The 18,079-nt window shown below is 35.8% G+C and overlaps 1 protein-coding gene across 3 annotated transcripts in view; it reads left to right on the forward strand.

Moving 5' to 3' along the window:
- The first annotated feature begins 683 nt into the window (after positions 1 to 683).
- Positions 684 to 18,079, forward strand: part of LOC122772492 (protein diaphanous homolog 3-like) — a 217,830-nt gene continuing 200,434 nt past the window's right edge. For all 3 annotated transcript variants that reach the window (XM_044030596.1, XM_044030597.1, XM_044030599.1), the window contains exons 1-5: positions 684 to 1,282; positions 8,805 to 8,837; positions 9,826 to 10,008; positions 11,222 to 11,326; positions 16,943 to 17,073. In XM_044030596.1, the coding sequence (XP_043886531.1) occupies positions 1,166 to 1,282; positions 8,805 to 8,837; positions 9,826 to 10,008; positions 11,222 to 11,326; positions 16,943 to 17,073 (569 nt within the window). In that variant the 5' untranslated portion in view covers positions 684 to 1,165. The remainder of the gene's footprint in view (positions 1,283 to 8,804; positions 8,838 to 9,825; positions 10,009 to 11,221; positions 11,327 to 16,942; positions 17,074 to 18,079) is intronic.

Below are 18,079 nucleotides of genomic sequence, written 5' to 3' on the forward strand. Positions count from 1 at the left end.
AAGGTATTTGAGATTTTACTGTAGCCCTAGGCTCACTTTTAAATCGCAATAACAAAACTGACTGCCAAGAGTATAAAGTACATTCAGACTTTCAGTATATAAGACTGCACTATCTACTTTAATAATGTGGTTTCTTGGCAACATTTGCATGGATGCTTGTTTATATCTGCCCTGAAAAGATTGATAATCCCCATACTAGAAAATGACACACACAGACTACTGTTTGGTAACATTGTGTTTGTTTCCAATTTTTTTTTATACATATTTTCCTTCAGAGCTTCCTTTTATATTTTTATATTTTACTTTATTTTTGTTTTTCATTGTCTTTCTTTGTATGTTTGTTGAATATAACACAAGATTTGAGGCAGTTTGTGGTTTTCTGTTTTTAACCGCTTGTTGAAATGTACAGGTGTGAGCCTGTCACTGTTGTTTTCTGTTGTGTGTCGTTCTTATGTCAACCCCCATTGTTCATTCTGTCATTCGAACCGCCATGACATGTACTGCGGAACATCCAGGTTGCTAAAACGAACAGCCCCAACAAGAGGGGCCATTGATTGACAGCCGAAATTGGCCAATGATACGCCGCTGCTATCATAAACAGAGTCGAACGAACCAAAGACTATTGACTATGCGCGTCACCGCAAATGTTATTGGTTGAATTGAACACGCGGAGCTTACTGCGTCACTGCGCGGGTCTGTCAAAAATATGTACCTCATAAATGTATCCGGCTGACGCCTAATCTTCTGCTTTCATTCAGTATTTCAGTTAATAGTGGGATACTTTTTGACGGACGAAGAAAACCGTTGGGTTGAACGTTGCTTTCCACCCGTTGTCGGAAATTCAAGCAGCACGTGAGAGTCCTTAAATTGGATTAACGCTAAGTAAAGCCACCGGTGAATGTTAGTTTAGCATTCTAGCTAACTGGCTAAACTGACAGTTTCAGTGTACTAAGGAAAATGTGTGTATGGACTTCAGACACACACTCTTAGCATTAGCTCGTATGCGTTAGTGTTATAGCTCAAGACACGAATGTTAACTTTGTAGACACTTCGGTGTGTGTAGCCCTTCACCGTGTCACTCTGTGCGTACGTCACAAACATTTGCCTCCAAGGTTAGCATCGTATACATTTACCAGTCCGTTTTAAAATACATTTGGCTCACAACATGGACAGTTACAGTCAGCGGTTTGACTCTGGACGAGACAGTAAAGCTCAAAAGAAGAAGGGTACCTCTCACTACAGCACATCGACTCATGATGAGGGAGACCGCAAGCAAAAGTTTGTAAGTACGGTTTACTAAGTGAATACATCTGTTTAATATTTACTTATCCACATTACTAGATAAGAGGACGATAAACACCGGGATGTGTAGGGACAACATGGCAATAATACTGTGTTTTGGTGTTTGTATTAATGTACACTCACAGGCCACTTTATTAGGTACACCTGCTGAGCTGCTTGCCCAAATAACTGATCAGCTGATACAGCAAGTCAGTGCATTTATGCATTGCGCCGTGGTCAAATGCAGTGTACCTGAAAGAGCTCTTGAAGCCACACACTCCAGGTAGAGCTCTGAGGTCAACTGATCAGCTGCTCTTACATGTGCCTAGATCATGGCTATAAAACAGGGGGGAGATGGAACCTTTTCTGTCGCAGCTCCTAAGCTGTGGAACAGCCTTCCTTTACATGTGAGAGCTGCCCAGACCCATGGCTATATGTTCTAATTTACTTTTTTTATATGATTTCGTCCTCTCTCTCATAAGCCATGTTTACATTGTGGTAAGGTTCAGTTTTGTACAGTATGGTATTGTAGGCAGGGTGTGTACTGTGCCTAATGGCCACGTCGGTACCTTACCATTTTACTCTGGTACCTCAACGGTGCCAAAGAATTAAACAGTTGGGGACAGTTATTTTGGTACCTTTTCTAATTGAAATGCAAAAAATACACTGTACTGTACCAAACTGACCTGAAACGGTTCAGCTATATACTCCTGCTATAAACCCTGGTCTCCGTCCTCTGTCTCTGCCCTCTCACTCCTTTGGGTTTTATTGTGGAGGCTTAGTCTCTTGTAGGTTTTTTAATGTTGGTATTGTTTTGTTCTTTTGCTGTTGGTTCATTTTCCCCTTTCCCTTGTTCTCCCCCTTTCCTCCTACTTTATTTTTATTGTAACATACTTGTTGTATTATCTCTCTCTCTTCTATTTTCATCCTCTAATTTGTTTGGATATCAGTATCCTGGTCTGTGAAAGCATCTTGTCAATGCTGTTTTTAAAATGTGCTATGTACACAAAGTTATTTTTATAATTGGAATTGGGCTTCTTACCGGAGGGTGGACACCTCTAATCTCCACCAGGTCAAGGGCTGGGGTACTGCTGATCAAGGTGCCCAATCTTCATTGGTCATTGTACACAATACAAGAGCAATATAAGCGATCAATCGATTGATCGAGAAAGTAATCGTCAGATTAATCGATTATGAAAATAATTGTTAGTTGCTGCTCTACTTTTGAAAGAAGTGCAGTAGAACATCTTAGATTTTTGTGTGTTAACTGCAGCAGATCTGTGATCAACGACCTTGACTGTTGATTCTGCTTTGCATCAGTGGGTTAAAATTAGCACAGGGTTTAGCTCGTACTCTAATCCATGTGCTTCCCACTACTACAACAACAACAACCTGATTCTCATTCTGACTGTGATAGTTGTTTGTTCTGGAAGGTGCAGAACAATGCTTTTATTGTGGTCTTTAATTAGGGCAGCAGTCTTCTATTGACAACAACAAACAGAATGTATAGTACCCTCCTTCAGACATGACGGATCGACTTAATGCACGCTCAACCCGCTTTTGACCTCACAGTGCAACCATAGGTTAATTCCCCCTTGCCTCCCCATTCACATTCCTATCAACAGTTGTAGCAAAGATCTGAGCTGGAATGCTTTTCTTTATATACACAATGTTTTTTTCTTCACTCACACTTATGATAGATTTACAACAGATTTCTAGCATTCAATACAATTGCCTGTCAAAGGGCTTGGATCAGTGTTCAGGGCTGTCATGCTGAAGGGTAAAACCATTGTTTGACCCGCTGCATCACTGCAATAGGGCTGAAATAATAAATTGATTATTAGATTACTAAATTTAGCGTCAACTAGTTTGATAATCTATGAATCAGTTTGAGTTAGGGATGCACAATATTATCAGTATTATGAATATCGTAGGGATAATTGCTGTGCAATTAATAAAAACTTGTGTTTCAATTAATAATTATGGTCCCAAACATTACAAAAACACAATAATCGAAGCAAATTGATTATTACTATATTATTTAATAAAATGGGGGCTTTTATTCTGACAATTTTAACAACTTTTTCCGCTATATACAGCAAGTATTCAGCTTCCTCTAGCGACTAGTGACTTTTGGGGACTCTGACGTCAAAGCGCATATCGTTCTCAAGGTCTTTGCACACCAGACAGGACGTAAGTACAAATAATTCAGATGCAATTTATAAAACACCCTCCCATGCACATCAAGCACGATGCGAAGATACCAATAAATTAAGAGTTAATTTTTATAAGGGTGTTTTTTAACTCACTTTTTGTCGGTTCCATGACAGTTTTCCTCTCTCCTGCAGAGTCCATTACAATTACATACACATGGCCAATTACGCAAATTCTAGTGACTTTTAGCTACTTTTACTTGCTGGGGATTAAATATGAAATAATGAAATAATCGTGATTTCAATTTTGACCCAAATAATTGTGATAATCGGTCAGCTCTATGATATTGGTATCGACTATTTGCAAACATACAAAGAACTAGTCATAAATAGAGCAAACAATCTCTAAACGACATTGTAGATAACAACAGCGGAAAAGCAAGAGAAGTGGGGCTATGACATATTTTTTTCCCCAAAGTAGTGTATTTTTGGTATTCATGAAAATGTTAGGGTGTAGTTTTGAGATTTGCTCAGCACTACAGCTCCACATAAGTGTTTTTTTTTTTGCTACTTATTACATTACATCATTTCCCGAAATGATGTCGTTTTAACAGGAAACCTTTTTTTTTTTTAAAATGACAAAGAAAAAGTTTCTATAGGGAAAAGTCTATTTCCATATTGCTAAGGTGTGAAACCCCTTCTCGTGTGTATGGGCCCTCGGACTCCATGTGGTCAGGTTCTTTCTGGGAAATATAATTCAGCTAAATAATTTTTAATTTCAGGGTCACTTACAACTTTTGTGTAGTCTCCACTTGTAAATTATGGTGGGGAATGAAAGAGATAGTGCAGTTGTAATGGATATTCCTCAGCTGTTTTCATGTGACCTGAGTATTAAACTTCATCTCGGGTAGTTTTATGTTGGGGAGATCATAACCCATGTCGTCTTCAGGGACGGGGGGTTTGCGGTGAAGATGGTGGCCATTCACACGAGCATACTTACCTTGAACACCCCTTATATGATCACATTTCAAATGGCCGCCTGTCCAGGAATTGGACTTTGAATTTATGTGGTAACCATTAGACCTCCAGTCCAGATGACACCTCCGTTTATCTCTTTAAATACAAGGACAACGGAGCTGCCTCCATGAAAACTGGGTGAACTCGATCTGTTGATGCTGACTGTGAGCTTTAGCTAAAATCCCTAAAAATGTAGTAAGTGTAGTTTAGATGGCATTTAACTTCTTACTTACTCTGGACCTAATTCATTTTTGATACTGCACGGCACATCACAGACGACTCTAGTTAGTTTGAATTAGGACTGCAACGAGTAATTGATTGTTAATCCATTACTAATTCAATTGTCAACTAAGGCTGGATGAAGAAGAGTGACAATACACTGTAAATGCACTCTGTATGATGTATTAGAAGAATCAATGGATCTGCTTAACACAAATAATTAGGATTAAAATTAAAGTGTTATGGCGAATGATTGAAATTCCCCAAACCTCCGATGGTTGCCGTGGCCAAACCCTTTTGAATCCACAAAAACTTATGATAGCTCAGACTATTTTGTTCATTTACGAAGAGTGTAAGTTGCCAAAATGGACGCCAAATTCAAAATGGCCCACTTCCTTCCATGGTTCATGGTTTTTTGCTTGTCTTGGGCTATAACATGTCTGCTTACCTCCATGCCAAGTTTCCAGAGTGTCAAGTGTCAAAAATGACCGGAAAACCACTGATATAATAATCTGAAGGAAAACAATAGATTCCTTGCATTGTGTGTCTCTGGTCCCTAGCTTTCGTGCTCGGCCCTAAATATGATGATTACCAATCCAACAGCTTTTAAAATCAGGAAAATGCAGTCACAGATACCTTATTACGATATTACGATATCCAAAATGTCAGACCATATCATGTCTAGAGCTGCAACTAACGATTATTTTCATAATCGATTAATCTGTTGATTATTTTCTTGATTAATCGATTAATCGCTTGGTGTTCAGAATATCAGAAAACCTTAAAAAATGTTGATCGGTGTTCGTCAAACCTGGAAATGATGATGTTCTCAAATGTCTTGTTTCATCCACAAACCAAAATAATTGACTTTTAATGATTTCATTATCCATAGCAAAGAAATTAAGAAAATATTCACATTTAAGAAGCTTAAACAATCGGAGATCTTGTTTTAATCATGAAAAAAGCTTCAAACCGATTATTCGATTATCAAAATAGTTGTCGATTAATTTAGAAATCGATAATTATCGAATCATCGATTAATTACAGATTCATCGATTAATCGTTTCAGCTCTAATCATGTCTCATGTCACAATATAAATATAATATTGATACATTGCCCAGCGCTATAGTCAACTACTTAATAATTAGTCAAAACTAATAATTGATGAATTGTTTTGTGTTTATGAAAACTGTTAGTTGCAGTCCTAGTTTTGAATTAAAACATTAAAAAATAAGTAAAAAATAGACAAACACTTCTTATCTGCTGATTTTAATTCAAAGTAGCACTTGAAAAAGCTTGGACCGTAAAAACTAAAAAAAAAAAAAAAACTCACTGTAAAAGCATAAGAAGTGTTGGGTTTGTGGTGAAAACATTTTAAATACAAACATTTTTGTTTTTTTTACCAGGAGTAAAAAGGAGCAGTCTCCTGTCAAAAAAGTGCAAAGCATCATTATCTGAGTGGAACTCCAGTCTTGCACCTGTTTTGCACCTTCAGTTTTTGTTAAAATGCAGCTATGCACACAGAGACCATGCTGTTGTGTTCAACTGATGGAAATGCACAACTAAACCCCACACACACACGCACACACACACTAACACACATACTGTTGTGTATTTCCTGGGATATTGCAGTTTATTATTGCTATTTGAGTCCCAATCTCTTTGTATGACTTTCATATTAACAAATAATTGTGAATATTCTTTCACTGTAAGCAGTATTTATTTATTTTACTCTCAATTTTACCTCAATAGGTGGCACTCAAATAATATCCTCGTCTTTTTACTAAAATTACTGGAAAGTTATTTACCAGAGGCTATTTTAACATGTGGTTGGTGTTTTATCAGGCAGAATATTATGAACCTGTTCAAAGAAGAGAGGACCTCTTCATGCAGTGTGTTCATGTTCATTTTCAGAGGCTATTTTTGTCCCTTCTTTCTTTGTCACATTCAAAAATCGGTTGCGCTTGTCCGTCTTGGTGATCTCAGAGGCGGTTTTATGGTCTCATTAATGTAATGGGCATTGAATATTTTTGTTCTATGTCACAAATTTTTAGAGGGGGATTTTAGTGTTAATGGGTAATATGACTGGATTTTTCATGCTCAAAATCAGCAAATGGGAATGAGCATAAGTGAAAGAGACGCGCCATTTACTTTATTCATCATAAACCTTTAAAAAATACAGTGAAAATTTGAAATTAGGCCAATGTTGCCTTCAAATTAATTATTTGTTTTTCACCCTGCATAGGTAGTAGTGCTTAAAACTAGCCGTCAGTCGATTTCATTGACATAAAACAGAGATAAATCTTTGAAAACCTGATGTCTTTGTTTTAGCTTCATTTTTTTCTTTCCTTGACCTCCAAGAATCCCCCTTTTGTTGTCCCTTATCTTCTCTGTAGTAGATTGCAAGTGTGTAGTGTTCTTCTAAATGCTGTTTTGTCTACTAGCTGTAGGTTGTCTCAGTTAATTGAAAAAGATTTTCTTTTCACAGTTTAATTTAATTAAAGGTTGATAGCGTGAAATAAAATGTATTCACTGGCAGTTACAAATTACTGTTATGTTGTTTGTTAAAATGGTAGATTTGCAATAGTGAGATGGAAAAAAGAACAATGCTTTAATTGTTGCTTCCTTATTTATAGAATAAAAAAAAAAATCAGTTTCTCCTGCTCAGTCTGCAGCTCAGGATTTTTCAATATTGATCTGCCATTTTGTGACAAAATGTCAGGAAAAAGGTGAAGAACAACTTATTGATGAATCAACAAGTGTCCCATCTTCACTCCTGGGCATTCACGCGATTATTGATTTAAACAATATTGACTCTAAAGAATTCCCATAACTGCTTCACATATTGTAATTTGTGTATCATAAAGATTACAGACCTTTTTAAAATTATGTATGTCTAGCAGAGACGTTAAGGCTGTCATCAATATGGTTTTTGTTGCCTTTTTTAGTGCATCTGTTTTGCAGTGTTGTTGAGTGCTGTTGTTGAGTTGCCCTGTGCTGCAATCATATAGTAATATTACATATTGCATCATATGATATCTATATTGTGACATGAGACGTGATATTTTCTTATATTTTGGATATCTTCATATCATGATAAAGTAGCTGTGATCTCTTCCTGGTTTTAAAAGCTGTTGCATTGATAATCATCACATGCATTATGTTGAATACATTTGAAATACACCAAGTACAATAAATCAAATATATATAATTCTGTTAAATACATAGATTTGACAAAATTATGAAATATTTTATCTTTTTTATTTTTAGCCTAATTATTTGTATTATACCAGACATTTAACATTAAAAAGCTAAAGAAATAAACCAGGTGTTATCTAAAATTAAAGGTAATAAGTGTCTTTTAAGATCATACAGATGATAAACAGTATATATTTTATTTCACTCTCACTCACAGAAGCGCAACACTTTTCATGAGTCCAGAAAAACAACCTGTGTGCAGCTTCATATCCACATACATTTCGTATATCAGGATATAGACTAAAAATAAGCCATATATCCCAGCAAATCAGAAATATTGATTTGATTTATAATGTGATTCCTGGTATATATGGAAATTGAATGATATAAAAAAGAATATCGTGATAAGCCCTATAGTAGCAGTGACTCTTTGGTATTGACTTTTTATTTGTTACTTACACTGAAATGATACTGTTTTTTTATGCGGCATTGTCCCCTATACTTGTCATCGTGTTGCAGAGTTTATTGTAGGGCTGCAACGATTTGTCGATTATCAATCGATTGCTAGGGCTGAACGATTTCGAATAAGCCATTTTTTTGACACAAATTGCGATATGATTCGAGATACTGTATCAGAGGAAATGGGATTTTTTTGAAATTTCAGGGCTTCAGTCGACCATGAATTTCTTTGGTTGATTACAGCCCTAGTGATTTCGATATAAATTTCGATTAATTGTTCAGCCCTATCGATTGGTACAACAACTGTTTGATAATTCATTTTATTTGATTTTTTTCATAATTAAAACAAGTCATCAGATTTTTCAGCTCCTTAAACGTGAATATTTTCTGGTTTCTTTGCTTTCTTTGGTTTTTGTGATTTTTAAATGCTATAAATATCCTGATTTGTTTTGTTTTGTTCTGTTCCCCACCTGTAGCATTTGCCCTTTAGAAACATCACAGATGATGTGGTAAGATTTCAGACTGTGCCTTGTATTTTTTTACATTTTGTTTGTCTTTTTCTGCAACATCTAACACTCATTTTAGACCCTGTTCAGACCTGGCATTAACTGTCCTAGGTAATCTAAAGACAAGTGAACAAGAAAAGTGTTAATGCTCTTGGTAGGATACATGACATTTCTGATTATTGATGGCACAATAAAGTGATAAGAAGCACTTACAATAAGCTAATAATAGTGAATTTCTGTTATTGTGATACTCATTACTCATGAATGGAGATGAACATTAATTCACATTATTTCACCCGAGTGACTTGAAAATCCTACCTTAAAAACAAATATGCATACTATCTGCGATCCTAATGACCAGTGCAGAGAGAAGGCTACAACTGTTTTAGTTAACTTGGAAAAAATTATATTAAAACATTTTTGCAATCAACAGTCATCACAACAATACTGTGAATCGCAATTATTTTGGTCAGGATAATTGTGGCAGGACATTTTTATTGTCCCATGCCTATTTTTGAGTTCAAAATTTGTAAAATAATTGTCAGCTGATTAATTAATTAAATTAATAATCAGAAAAACAAATGGCGGCATGATCAGTCTCCCTCTACAATACATTGTGAGGTGACACGCATTTGGCTTGCATGTTCACGTTCATTTACACACAGTGTAGAGGGTGGTAGGTAGTCAACTCTTATTTCTCAGGAAGGATGTAAATACCATGTCTGAACTGGCCCTCCTTTGTTTTTACGGAGCCGTGCTTTTCTCACCCAATAATGTCCTGTCTGGCTCTTCATGCTATTTGTTTTATGTTGTGCTTTGTTGACAAATCACACTAACTCTTTAGTAGACAATATTTTCTTTTACTCTGTTCTGAAAATTGACATTACCATTTAAATGCACTCATAATATTTCACAACTTTTATGTATATTAACTTGTTGCAGGAAACAGTGTTTTTTTCCTATTGTGACTGCATTTTCTCTGTTTCCTCAGCTGGACAGATTTGCCAGTATTCGGATTCCGGGTAGTAAGAAGGAGCGGCCGCCTTTATCACACGCCAAACACAACAGCAGCGACTGGTCTACTTCTTCGTCATCCACCTCACATCAGTTTGAGGAGCTGTCCGCAAAGATAACCTCAGAAAAAGAGATCTTGGCCTTGTTTGAAAAGATGATGGTATGTTGAGTTGTCATCAAACAATATTTCCTACATTTTCTTTGAAATCCCCCCCAAAACAATACAATAAAACAACTTAACTCCTAAAACCTTCACATCTTCACCACAAATGCTTAAGCACAGAATATTATTTGATAAGCTATTTATGGAGATATTAGGGCAACATGATTGTAGTAAAATTGGATAATTTTGTATGATACAAAATAATATATACAATACAATAATAGGTTATAATACTACATATCAGTTTTTTTGTGACACTGATACATTTAGGATGCCTTCTCTAACTCTGCCTCTGTCTCTCTCCCCCCAACTTAAATTTTTTAAACACACTGTTTTTTTTTCCCTACAGTTTTGCTGTCCTTTCCATGCACAAAAAGACTGGTTTGGTGGTTTTAGATTTGTTATGTCTGTCCTGGTTTGGGCCAAATGTCTTCAGTGTTCTATTTTGCCATAGTAATAACTCACCCTGCAACAGTTCTTAAAGAAAAATAGGCACTGACACTAAAAATGTCAGTGGTGGAACAGCACCAATTGAATGCCGGAAAGTGCGCAAAAGCAAAACTTGCATACAGCAGATTATGAACTCCCCACAACATTCACTTTACATCTGTTATTCCCTTAATCGCAGAACTAAAGTGTCTTCTACACAAAGGTTGAGACGGACCACGGCGTGAAAACAATGAAAGGTGCTCTCTTAAGAGTGTGTCAACACGAATCCCCTGCACTTCATCGCGACTGTACTCAATCCTCATTATGATCATTATTTACATGTGGGGATAAAGCTGTGTGTAGCCTTTCTGGTACCCCAACCACTGGTGGTCTGTGAGCGACCCCTAGTGATCCACAAGGTGACAAGCAGACAAACATATCATGTTTTAAAATTTGTCTTTTTAAAAGTGTGTCTCAAACTCCCTGCAACATATGTGTCCAATGTCAAATCAACTAGTTCATTTTAGGAGGTTGTCATTTGGGAACTGTTGAAGTTGGCATATTCTTTTGGGGCTATTTTGAGTTTAGTGGTCCGTGAGTGTTTTTTTTATGGGTTAAGTGGTCCTTGGTCTGAAAAAGTTTGAGAAACACTGGCCTAGAGGAATGATCCAGTCTGCGTTGAATACAGAGATTTACAGAAAATTTGATTTAAAAAATCGACATTAACAAGAATATTGCAGATTCAAATTACATTGTCTCTTTATGTTTTCTTTTTCCCCAGGAGGACATGAACTTGAATGAGGAGAAAAAGACTCCTTTGAGGGAAAAGGATCTCAACAAAAAGAAGGAGATGGTCATCCAGTATATGTTTGCTGCCTCTAAAGCTGTGAGTTTTTGAATGTTTAGTATGTTAAACTGTACTCTGAGGTGATATTATATAGATATAGTATTGTATTTTTCATGAACATTATGTTTCACCTGGTATCTGGTCTGACAGACACGGGAGGAGGGATTATATTCAGTTAGAGAGGGAGAGACTCAAATTCTTGGAAAGGATCATTTTTTCTCTTGCAAAAGAGTATTTTTTTGTTATATTTACTGTAGAATAATTATCCTTTAGTCAGACATCTCTCCAAAATAGCCTTAGGCTTTCTATAACTAGTTACCATGGGGACCACCAGCCCTGCATTTGTTTACTTGTATGAAAAAGATTGAAGCCACTATCTAAACAAATTTAAATGTTTTTAAGTCTTTAATAACTCGACACAATGACACATTGAAATCATGGGTATTATTTTAAAATACATGTTAGGGTCTCAAGTAATATTTTACCACATAAAATCAATATCAGGTCCTTGAGCATTCAAATTTATGCAAGTGTGACATGATTACATATTTTTCTTTATTTCTTTTTCTTGCATCAGGTAAGGTTTCCTTTCCACCAAAAAGCTCAACCTATTTTCCTTTGACACAACCCTCAGCCCAGAAGTCTGTTTTGCCAATTAACCTTTAATATTATGTCCTCAACTGATGTATGTCTCTTGTTGACATAATCAAGCCTTGTTTCTAGCTTGTGAACTGGAAAGCCTGCCTTGTGGAGAAACAACTGTCATGCAGTTTGTTCCAAAAAATAATTGCTGACCTTTGCCAGGGCATTGTGTGGCAGTAGTTGCCTTGAAATAACAATTTTTACTTCTCAGAGACCCCCACTGTTGATTTGTCTGCACTCACTTCATCTGTGTCGTGACGTGTGTTTTAGTATTTTTTTTTTTCTGCTTTTGAAACACCTTCAAAGAATTTTTAGACCTTTGACATCACAATTCACCAGTCAATTGGGTATCTTCCAGACTTTGTTTTTTTGGGGCAAATATATAAGAAAATTCAGTTAACCTGACTCGTACTTGGTTTGACACAAGAAGGCCTAAGTGCTGCACAGGCACCACAAATACATGGCAGATACAGGCAAAACAAAAAGCAAATTACAAAATAGATATAGAAATGTATAATTTAATAAAATAAGGAAGAAGCCACAACAAAAGTTGTCTTACTCATCCTGAAGTGAACGCCAAGGAGAAATGTGTTTTAATTAGGGACTGAAATGTTCCTTGGCTCAGTCTGGGCTGCTCTTGCATGATAACTTAGATGTACATAATAAACTATTCCATAGACTGGGAGGAGCCACCAAAAAAGGCTCGATCACCTCTGGTTTTGAAGTCCAACATACTATTTAGCAATAATGATATTTGTAATGATATTTCATATAATTTCAAAATAAAAGTGTTTGTTTTGATATAGATTGATTCATGATTAACAATAAATCATGTATTTATGATGCAAAATGAATGTATGAATGTAAAGAAAAATGAAATTGGTTGACAGGCCGCGAGTTTGAGATCACTGCTTTAACTGATTCTCAAGTGCTGCAGATTAGAATATTCAACGAACAATTTTTGCCAGAAATGTTCATCCCTAATATGTACATTGTGTATGTACACTGCATTTTATTCTTCATTTTACTCATTGAGTCTTTTTAAAAATACTGGTATATAACACATTGCTTCTTTAATATTGAGAAACGTATTGCATCACACCAATCTTCTCACCTCCTAGCAGATGTTGCTGTTTTGAATTATGCATGTGTCACTTATTATTGTCATTATTTGTGTATTTTACCTCTCCTTTTTTGTCCTGTCTCAGTGGAGGAGGGGGTGGGAGAGTCAGAGCTTGGGTACATGCTCTGAGCTTGAGTGCACAGTTAGAAAAAGAGGTATCGAAGCGTTGTGGCCCTGCTCCATTTTCCCTGTCCTGTTGTGAAGAGAAAAACACAGATATCTTGGTGAAAAGACTGACTGAGTGAGATGGAGGCAAAAACTGCTCCATTACCATCATTTTCCAAGGCACAGTTATTTGAGAAATAAGTGGAAATCACTGTGAATAAAGAGATGGGACCTCTCTCCACATGGTCGTTAGAGATGTGGTGAGAGGACAGTGATGAGCAAAGATTTGTACTAGCTTGAAGTAATATTTGACTTTCTCACCTACCATTCTCTCTACTGAAGTTAAGGGTTTCTTGTTGTCGGTTTCAAGCTTTATGGAAGAATTGAAGCGGTCGGCAGCTTCTTTTGGAGCAAATTTAAACAGTAAAATTGATCTGTCCTTTAGGAGACGCCGTGGTTTCCATTTCAATGTGTCTCTGTTCACAATTTTAAAGGGAGCATGCAGGCCTTAACTAAGTCCAAATTAAATTGGTATCTTACCAACACAGGATAAAGGGTAACCCATTATTAATAAGTGATGCACAGTATTCATGTGAACATGGAGCAGGCTAATAGAACAGGCTGTAAAATTAGCAAAGTACTGGGTTGGGTAATAATAGGAAGTAGTAAGTATTTATAGTTGTGTATTGTTTTATAGATTTATAAACTGTCATCTTGACATCAACCCAGTCATGGGGCATGGATGCCTGGTATTTATACCGATATAATAATTTACCTCATTCAACTTAGCTGTTTAAAATAATGTGCTGATGCATTTATCACCTATTTATTTCAAAATTAAAAATGCTCCATCTGTGTGGCAGAAATATGCTGTCCACATTCACCTTATCATATGACAGTGTTGGTGGACATCTCTTTTTAATTGCATGTTGCCTGTGTTTACTGAAGCATTGATCTCATATTGTTGAGATATTATATGAGCTTATTGGATGCTTCTGTTTCAATAATCAGTCAAGTGATTTTGTCCAATATCAGACGAATACTGACACCGATTTAATTTTCAGTGGATTAACGTTGGTAAAAACCAACACAAAACTATCTAAAAAATGTGCAATGACTGGTTGGCTTAGAGAAAAATAGAGGAGATCAGCCTACAGGTTGGGCTATTGACAAAAACTTGACTCATTGAAAAAAAACAACACTTTTTATCAATCTCCTCTGCTCCCTTTCACTAGTGCATCTGCAGTCTTAGCATATGCAAATTGTCCCAGACCAAAGTCCATGGAGAATATCAGGGATTTTACTTTGCAGGGTTATAGGATCTGGTCTGCTGCCACCTCATTCATTAAGTCTTTACCACTTGGGGTAATCAAAAATAAAGGATTTTGAACATTTTGTTTATTTTGTGAGGCAAGCAGCAGTGGATAAACAACTCCTGTGTGCTTGGATGAAAAATCGCTGGTTTACGAACATATTAACAGCAAGAGAAAGTTGCAAAACATTTGGTAACAGGTCAATACCTAATACAACCACACAACAAAAACCTTAACTATGCCATTAAAGAGAAAAATATTTTGTGTGTATGACATTTGAGTGCGGTTCCACATTGTAAGGAAGGTTTAACACTAAATTGTTAATTTAAATCCTTCCATGTTTCCTCCTCTGAGAGAAGTTATAGTCAAATATTAATCAGAATAAGTCCCTTTGGAGTACAATGAACACTAGAATAAAGAATGAAGGTCTTACTTAATCCCATTGGTCTTATATCCCTTTGACCCATGGGCTGGTCATTAATTTCCCTGACACACTAATAGATCTATTTTGGCAGAAGAAAATCCCTTGCTTCTGCTTCTAGACGGAAATAATAGTTAAATGTAAGAAAGCAGAGGCAGAATAAACGTTGTGGTTTTATGTCTATATTCTGACCTTGATGTAACTCATAAAAATGCTTCATCCTTTAATGAAGTGCAGTTGGATGATGTTATCTTATGTTCAGAAATTCTGTTTTTTTGATTTTATTTTGTTTTAGCATGATGGTAAAATCACATGTATAATCCTTATATTTTTTAAATTAAAACAAGCTTCTTGAGTTTTTTGGCTCCCTAAATATAAATATTTAATTATGTCAGATTTCTTTGCTCCATATAACAAAGAAGTCGTTAAAATGTAATCATTTTTGTTTGTATACAAAATATGACATTTAAGAGCATCACCATTTCCAGTTTTGAGAAACACTGATCAATATTTTTCAACATTTTCTATCATTTTATGGACCAAACCAATCAATTAATCGTGTTTTGTGTGTTTTTTTTTTTGCCATTCTGTCTGTAACGTCTGTGTCCTCAAGAATTCAACAAAATAATATACCTTAATTGTCAATTAAAAACATGCACAAATAATAATTGCTGAAACAATTACTTGATTAATCGATTATCAAATTTATCATTTCACAATTTTGATAATTGATTTATCGGTTTGAGTGTTTTATAAACAGTTCAATATATATATGTATATATATATAAACATATGTGTGTGTATATATATATATATATATATATATATATATTTTCTCGATTCTTTGGTCCAAATATCAAGGAATTCATTAAAACTGAATGATTTCTATTTGTGGACAAAACAAGAAATTCAAGAAAATAATTCACATATAAATGGATTATGAAAATAGTTTGCAAATCATAAATCAGTCAGTAAGTACCTTCTCACTCTCTTATACACACAAACGTGCATACACACACTCTGTCATTATACATCTATAAACTGTTTAAAAACATTATTTGGTGGATGTTATTTGGATGCTGTGTCCTTCATTGGAAAATGGCTAAAGCATGGCCCTGGAAAAAAGTTTGGCAGCCAGTGCTCTTTATTGATTTTAGTCCAACTGGGCTAAAGTTAAATTCCTGCACAAGATTTAGTAAGGCATACCCTTATGTGTCTGTATCAGGTCTTCCCGAGTCTTTTAAGCTTTGAGGTGAGAGTGAGGCCAGGGCCAAATGATGTTAACTTATCCATGAGAATATGACTAAATGTGAGTGTCTGCGGAGTGAGGCTAAAGTTTTATATTTTTGTCTGTCTTTGGTTAGCAAAACAATCATAGGAGAGTATGATCGGCATTTGTATGACATGGACAATGACTACACTGAAAATTACAAGGGTAGGATTTATTGCAGGTTGTTGAACAAGTCTTTCTCTATCATTACACAATATAATTCTAATAATCGATTAATTGGTGCGAATGTTTTTTTTTTTGTAGTTTTTATAGTTGAAATGCATTCTCTGATTTTTTTTTTAGCAATTTCTTAAAAGTGAATATTTTCTGGTTTCTTTGCTCTATATAACAAATAAATCATTAAGACAGACAGACTGGACTCGTTCTAAATTCAGAATCATTCACAATGTACATATTAGATGACATAACTAAACTTTTTAGTTAGGAAGAGAAGATAAAGAAACTTTTACTTGTAAAAGGGGTACATTTTGTCTTGCATATACAATGGAAAAACTTAAACTTAAAAAACATAAAAAGCGATTAGTTTGGCCCATAAGATGTCAGAAAATGTTGAACAATTTTGTTTCTCAAACCAGTATTAAACTTCATGGCAAATCAACACAGCACTCACAGCCGTAGTCTCAGTTTTACTTATTTGGCCAAGTGATGCTTACTTTGTCCAGCTTATGATAATTTCCTCCGTCTGTCAGGGTATTCAATGTTTTGATTGTTGATCTTACTGCATGTTGATTTGATCATGTTTTTTTCTTCTCTCTTCAAGAGTACCTTGAGAAGCCGTCATCAGATATCTTTCCAGGAATTTCTTGGAGAGCTGAAGTCTGGGGTGATGGATGAACGCTTGTTTGCCTGTCTGGACTCATTGCGTGTGTCCCTCACCAGCAACCCCGTTAGGTACAGTGCACACTTTTGATGAAATAAAATACCAGCTGTGTTCTTGTAATTGTTTCTTACAGTGGTGTCCCAATCAGGTTTTTTGGCCCTTGATCCTGATCTGGGGCTAATGCCAGGCTGCATCTCAATCTCATTTGAGAATGAGTATGAGACTGGAAAGAGTGTTGTCACCTCCCACTTTCAAGAGATCTAAATGCTTTTTGTAAACAATTAGATAGACTTATATTGAGTCAAACCAATGATCCGGATGACATATGCAAAGCAACGAAAAATGTGTCGACAAATGTGCTTGTTGTACTTTTCTAGGAGCGATGACTATCTAATAATGCCGTCTAATGACTTTTGCCTGGGGGAGCTCTTTTGGGCAAGTCGTTTAAAATGGAAGCAACAGCCAAATCGAAAGACAGCTGCTCTTCAGTGGCAGCTATGTTGGATGTATACAAAAGCTGGTAGAAGTTGCTTCTCTGTGGTAATTGTGGTGTGCACGCCTCTAATGGACCAGGTTTGGTTTTGTGAACTTGTATGGCGTCTTTCACGACACTTGGTATGGAAAAAGTAGGAAATATTTCAATGAAATACAAACTCGAAGAGATGGAGGTAGAGACACTTTCAGCTCTGAGTGGTGCTGATTTGGGTCTCTCTCTAGTCTCTCTCTAGTACTGAAAGGATTTGAACATGACATGAAGAAAGTAAAACAAACAGAGCCTTCATCTCACGTATCATAAACCTTGGAGGCTGACATTTGCAGGTAAAGGTGTGTGTCGTGGTTGTAGCTCATATAAAATGCATCATCAGGAACAAAACAGTGCATGTGTTTAAACTATTAAATATATGGACTTCTATAAAGCCCATTTTTTACTTCAGGCTACCATAAGCAGCACAGGCTTTTAAGGTTGTTGATGAGTTACTACTTACTGCGGTGTCTTTTGGGAATTTTAGTACACTTAATTTATAGTCCTGTGTGTTTCCGTTTTAATAATAACACAGTTTTTTTGTTTTTTTTTTA

This window comes from Solea senegalensis, linkage group LG7, assembly GCF_019176455.1.
Source record: "Solea senegalensis isolate Sse05_10M linkage group LG7, IFAPA_SoseM_1, whole genome shotgun sequence".
Lineage (NCBI taxonomy): Eukaryota > Metazoa > Chordata > Actinopteri > Pleuronectiformes > Soleidae > Solea > Solea senegalensis.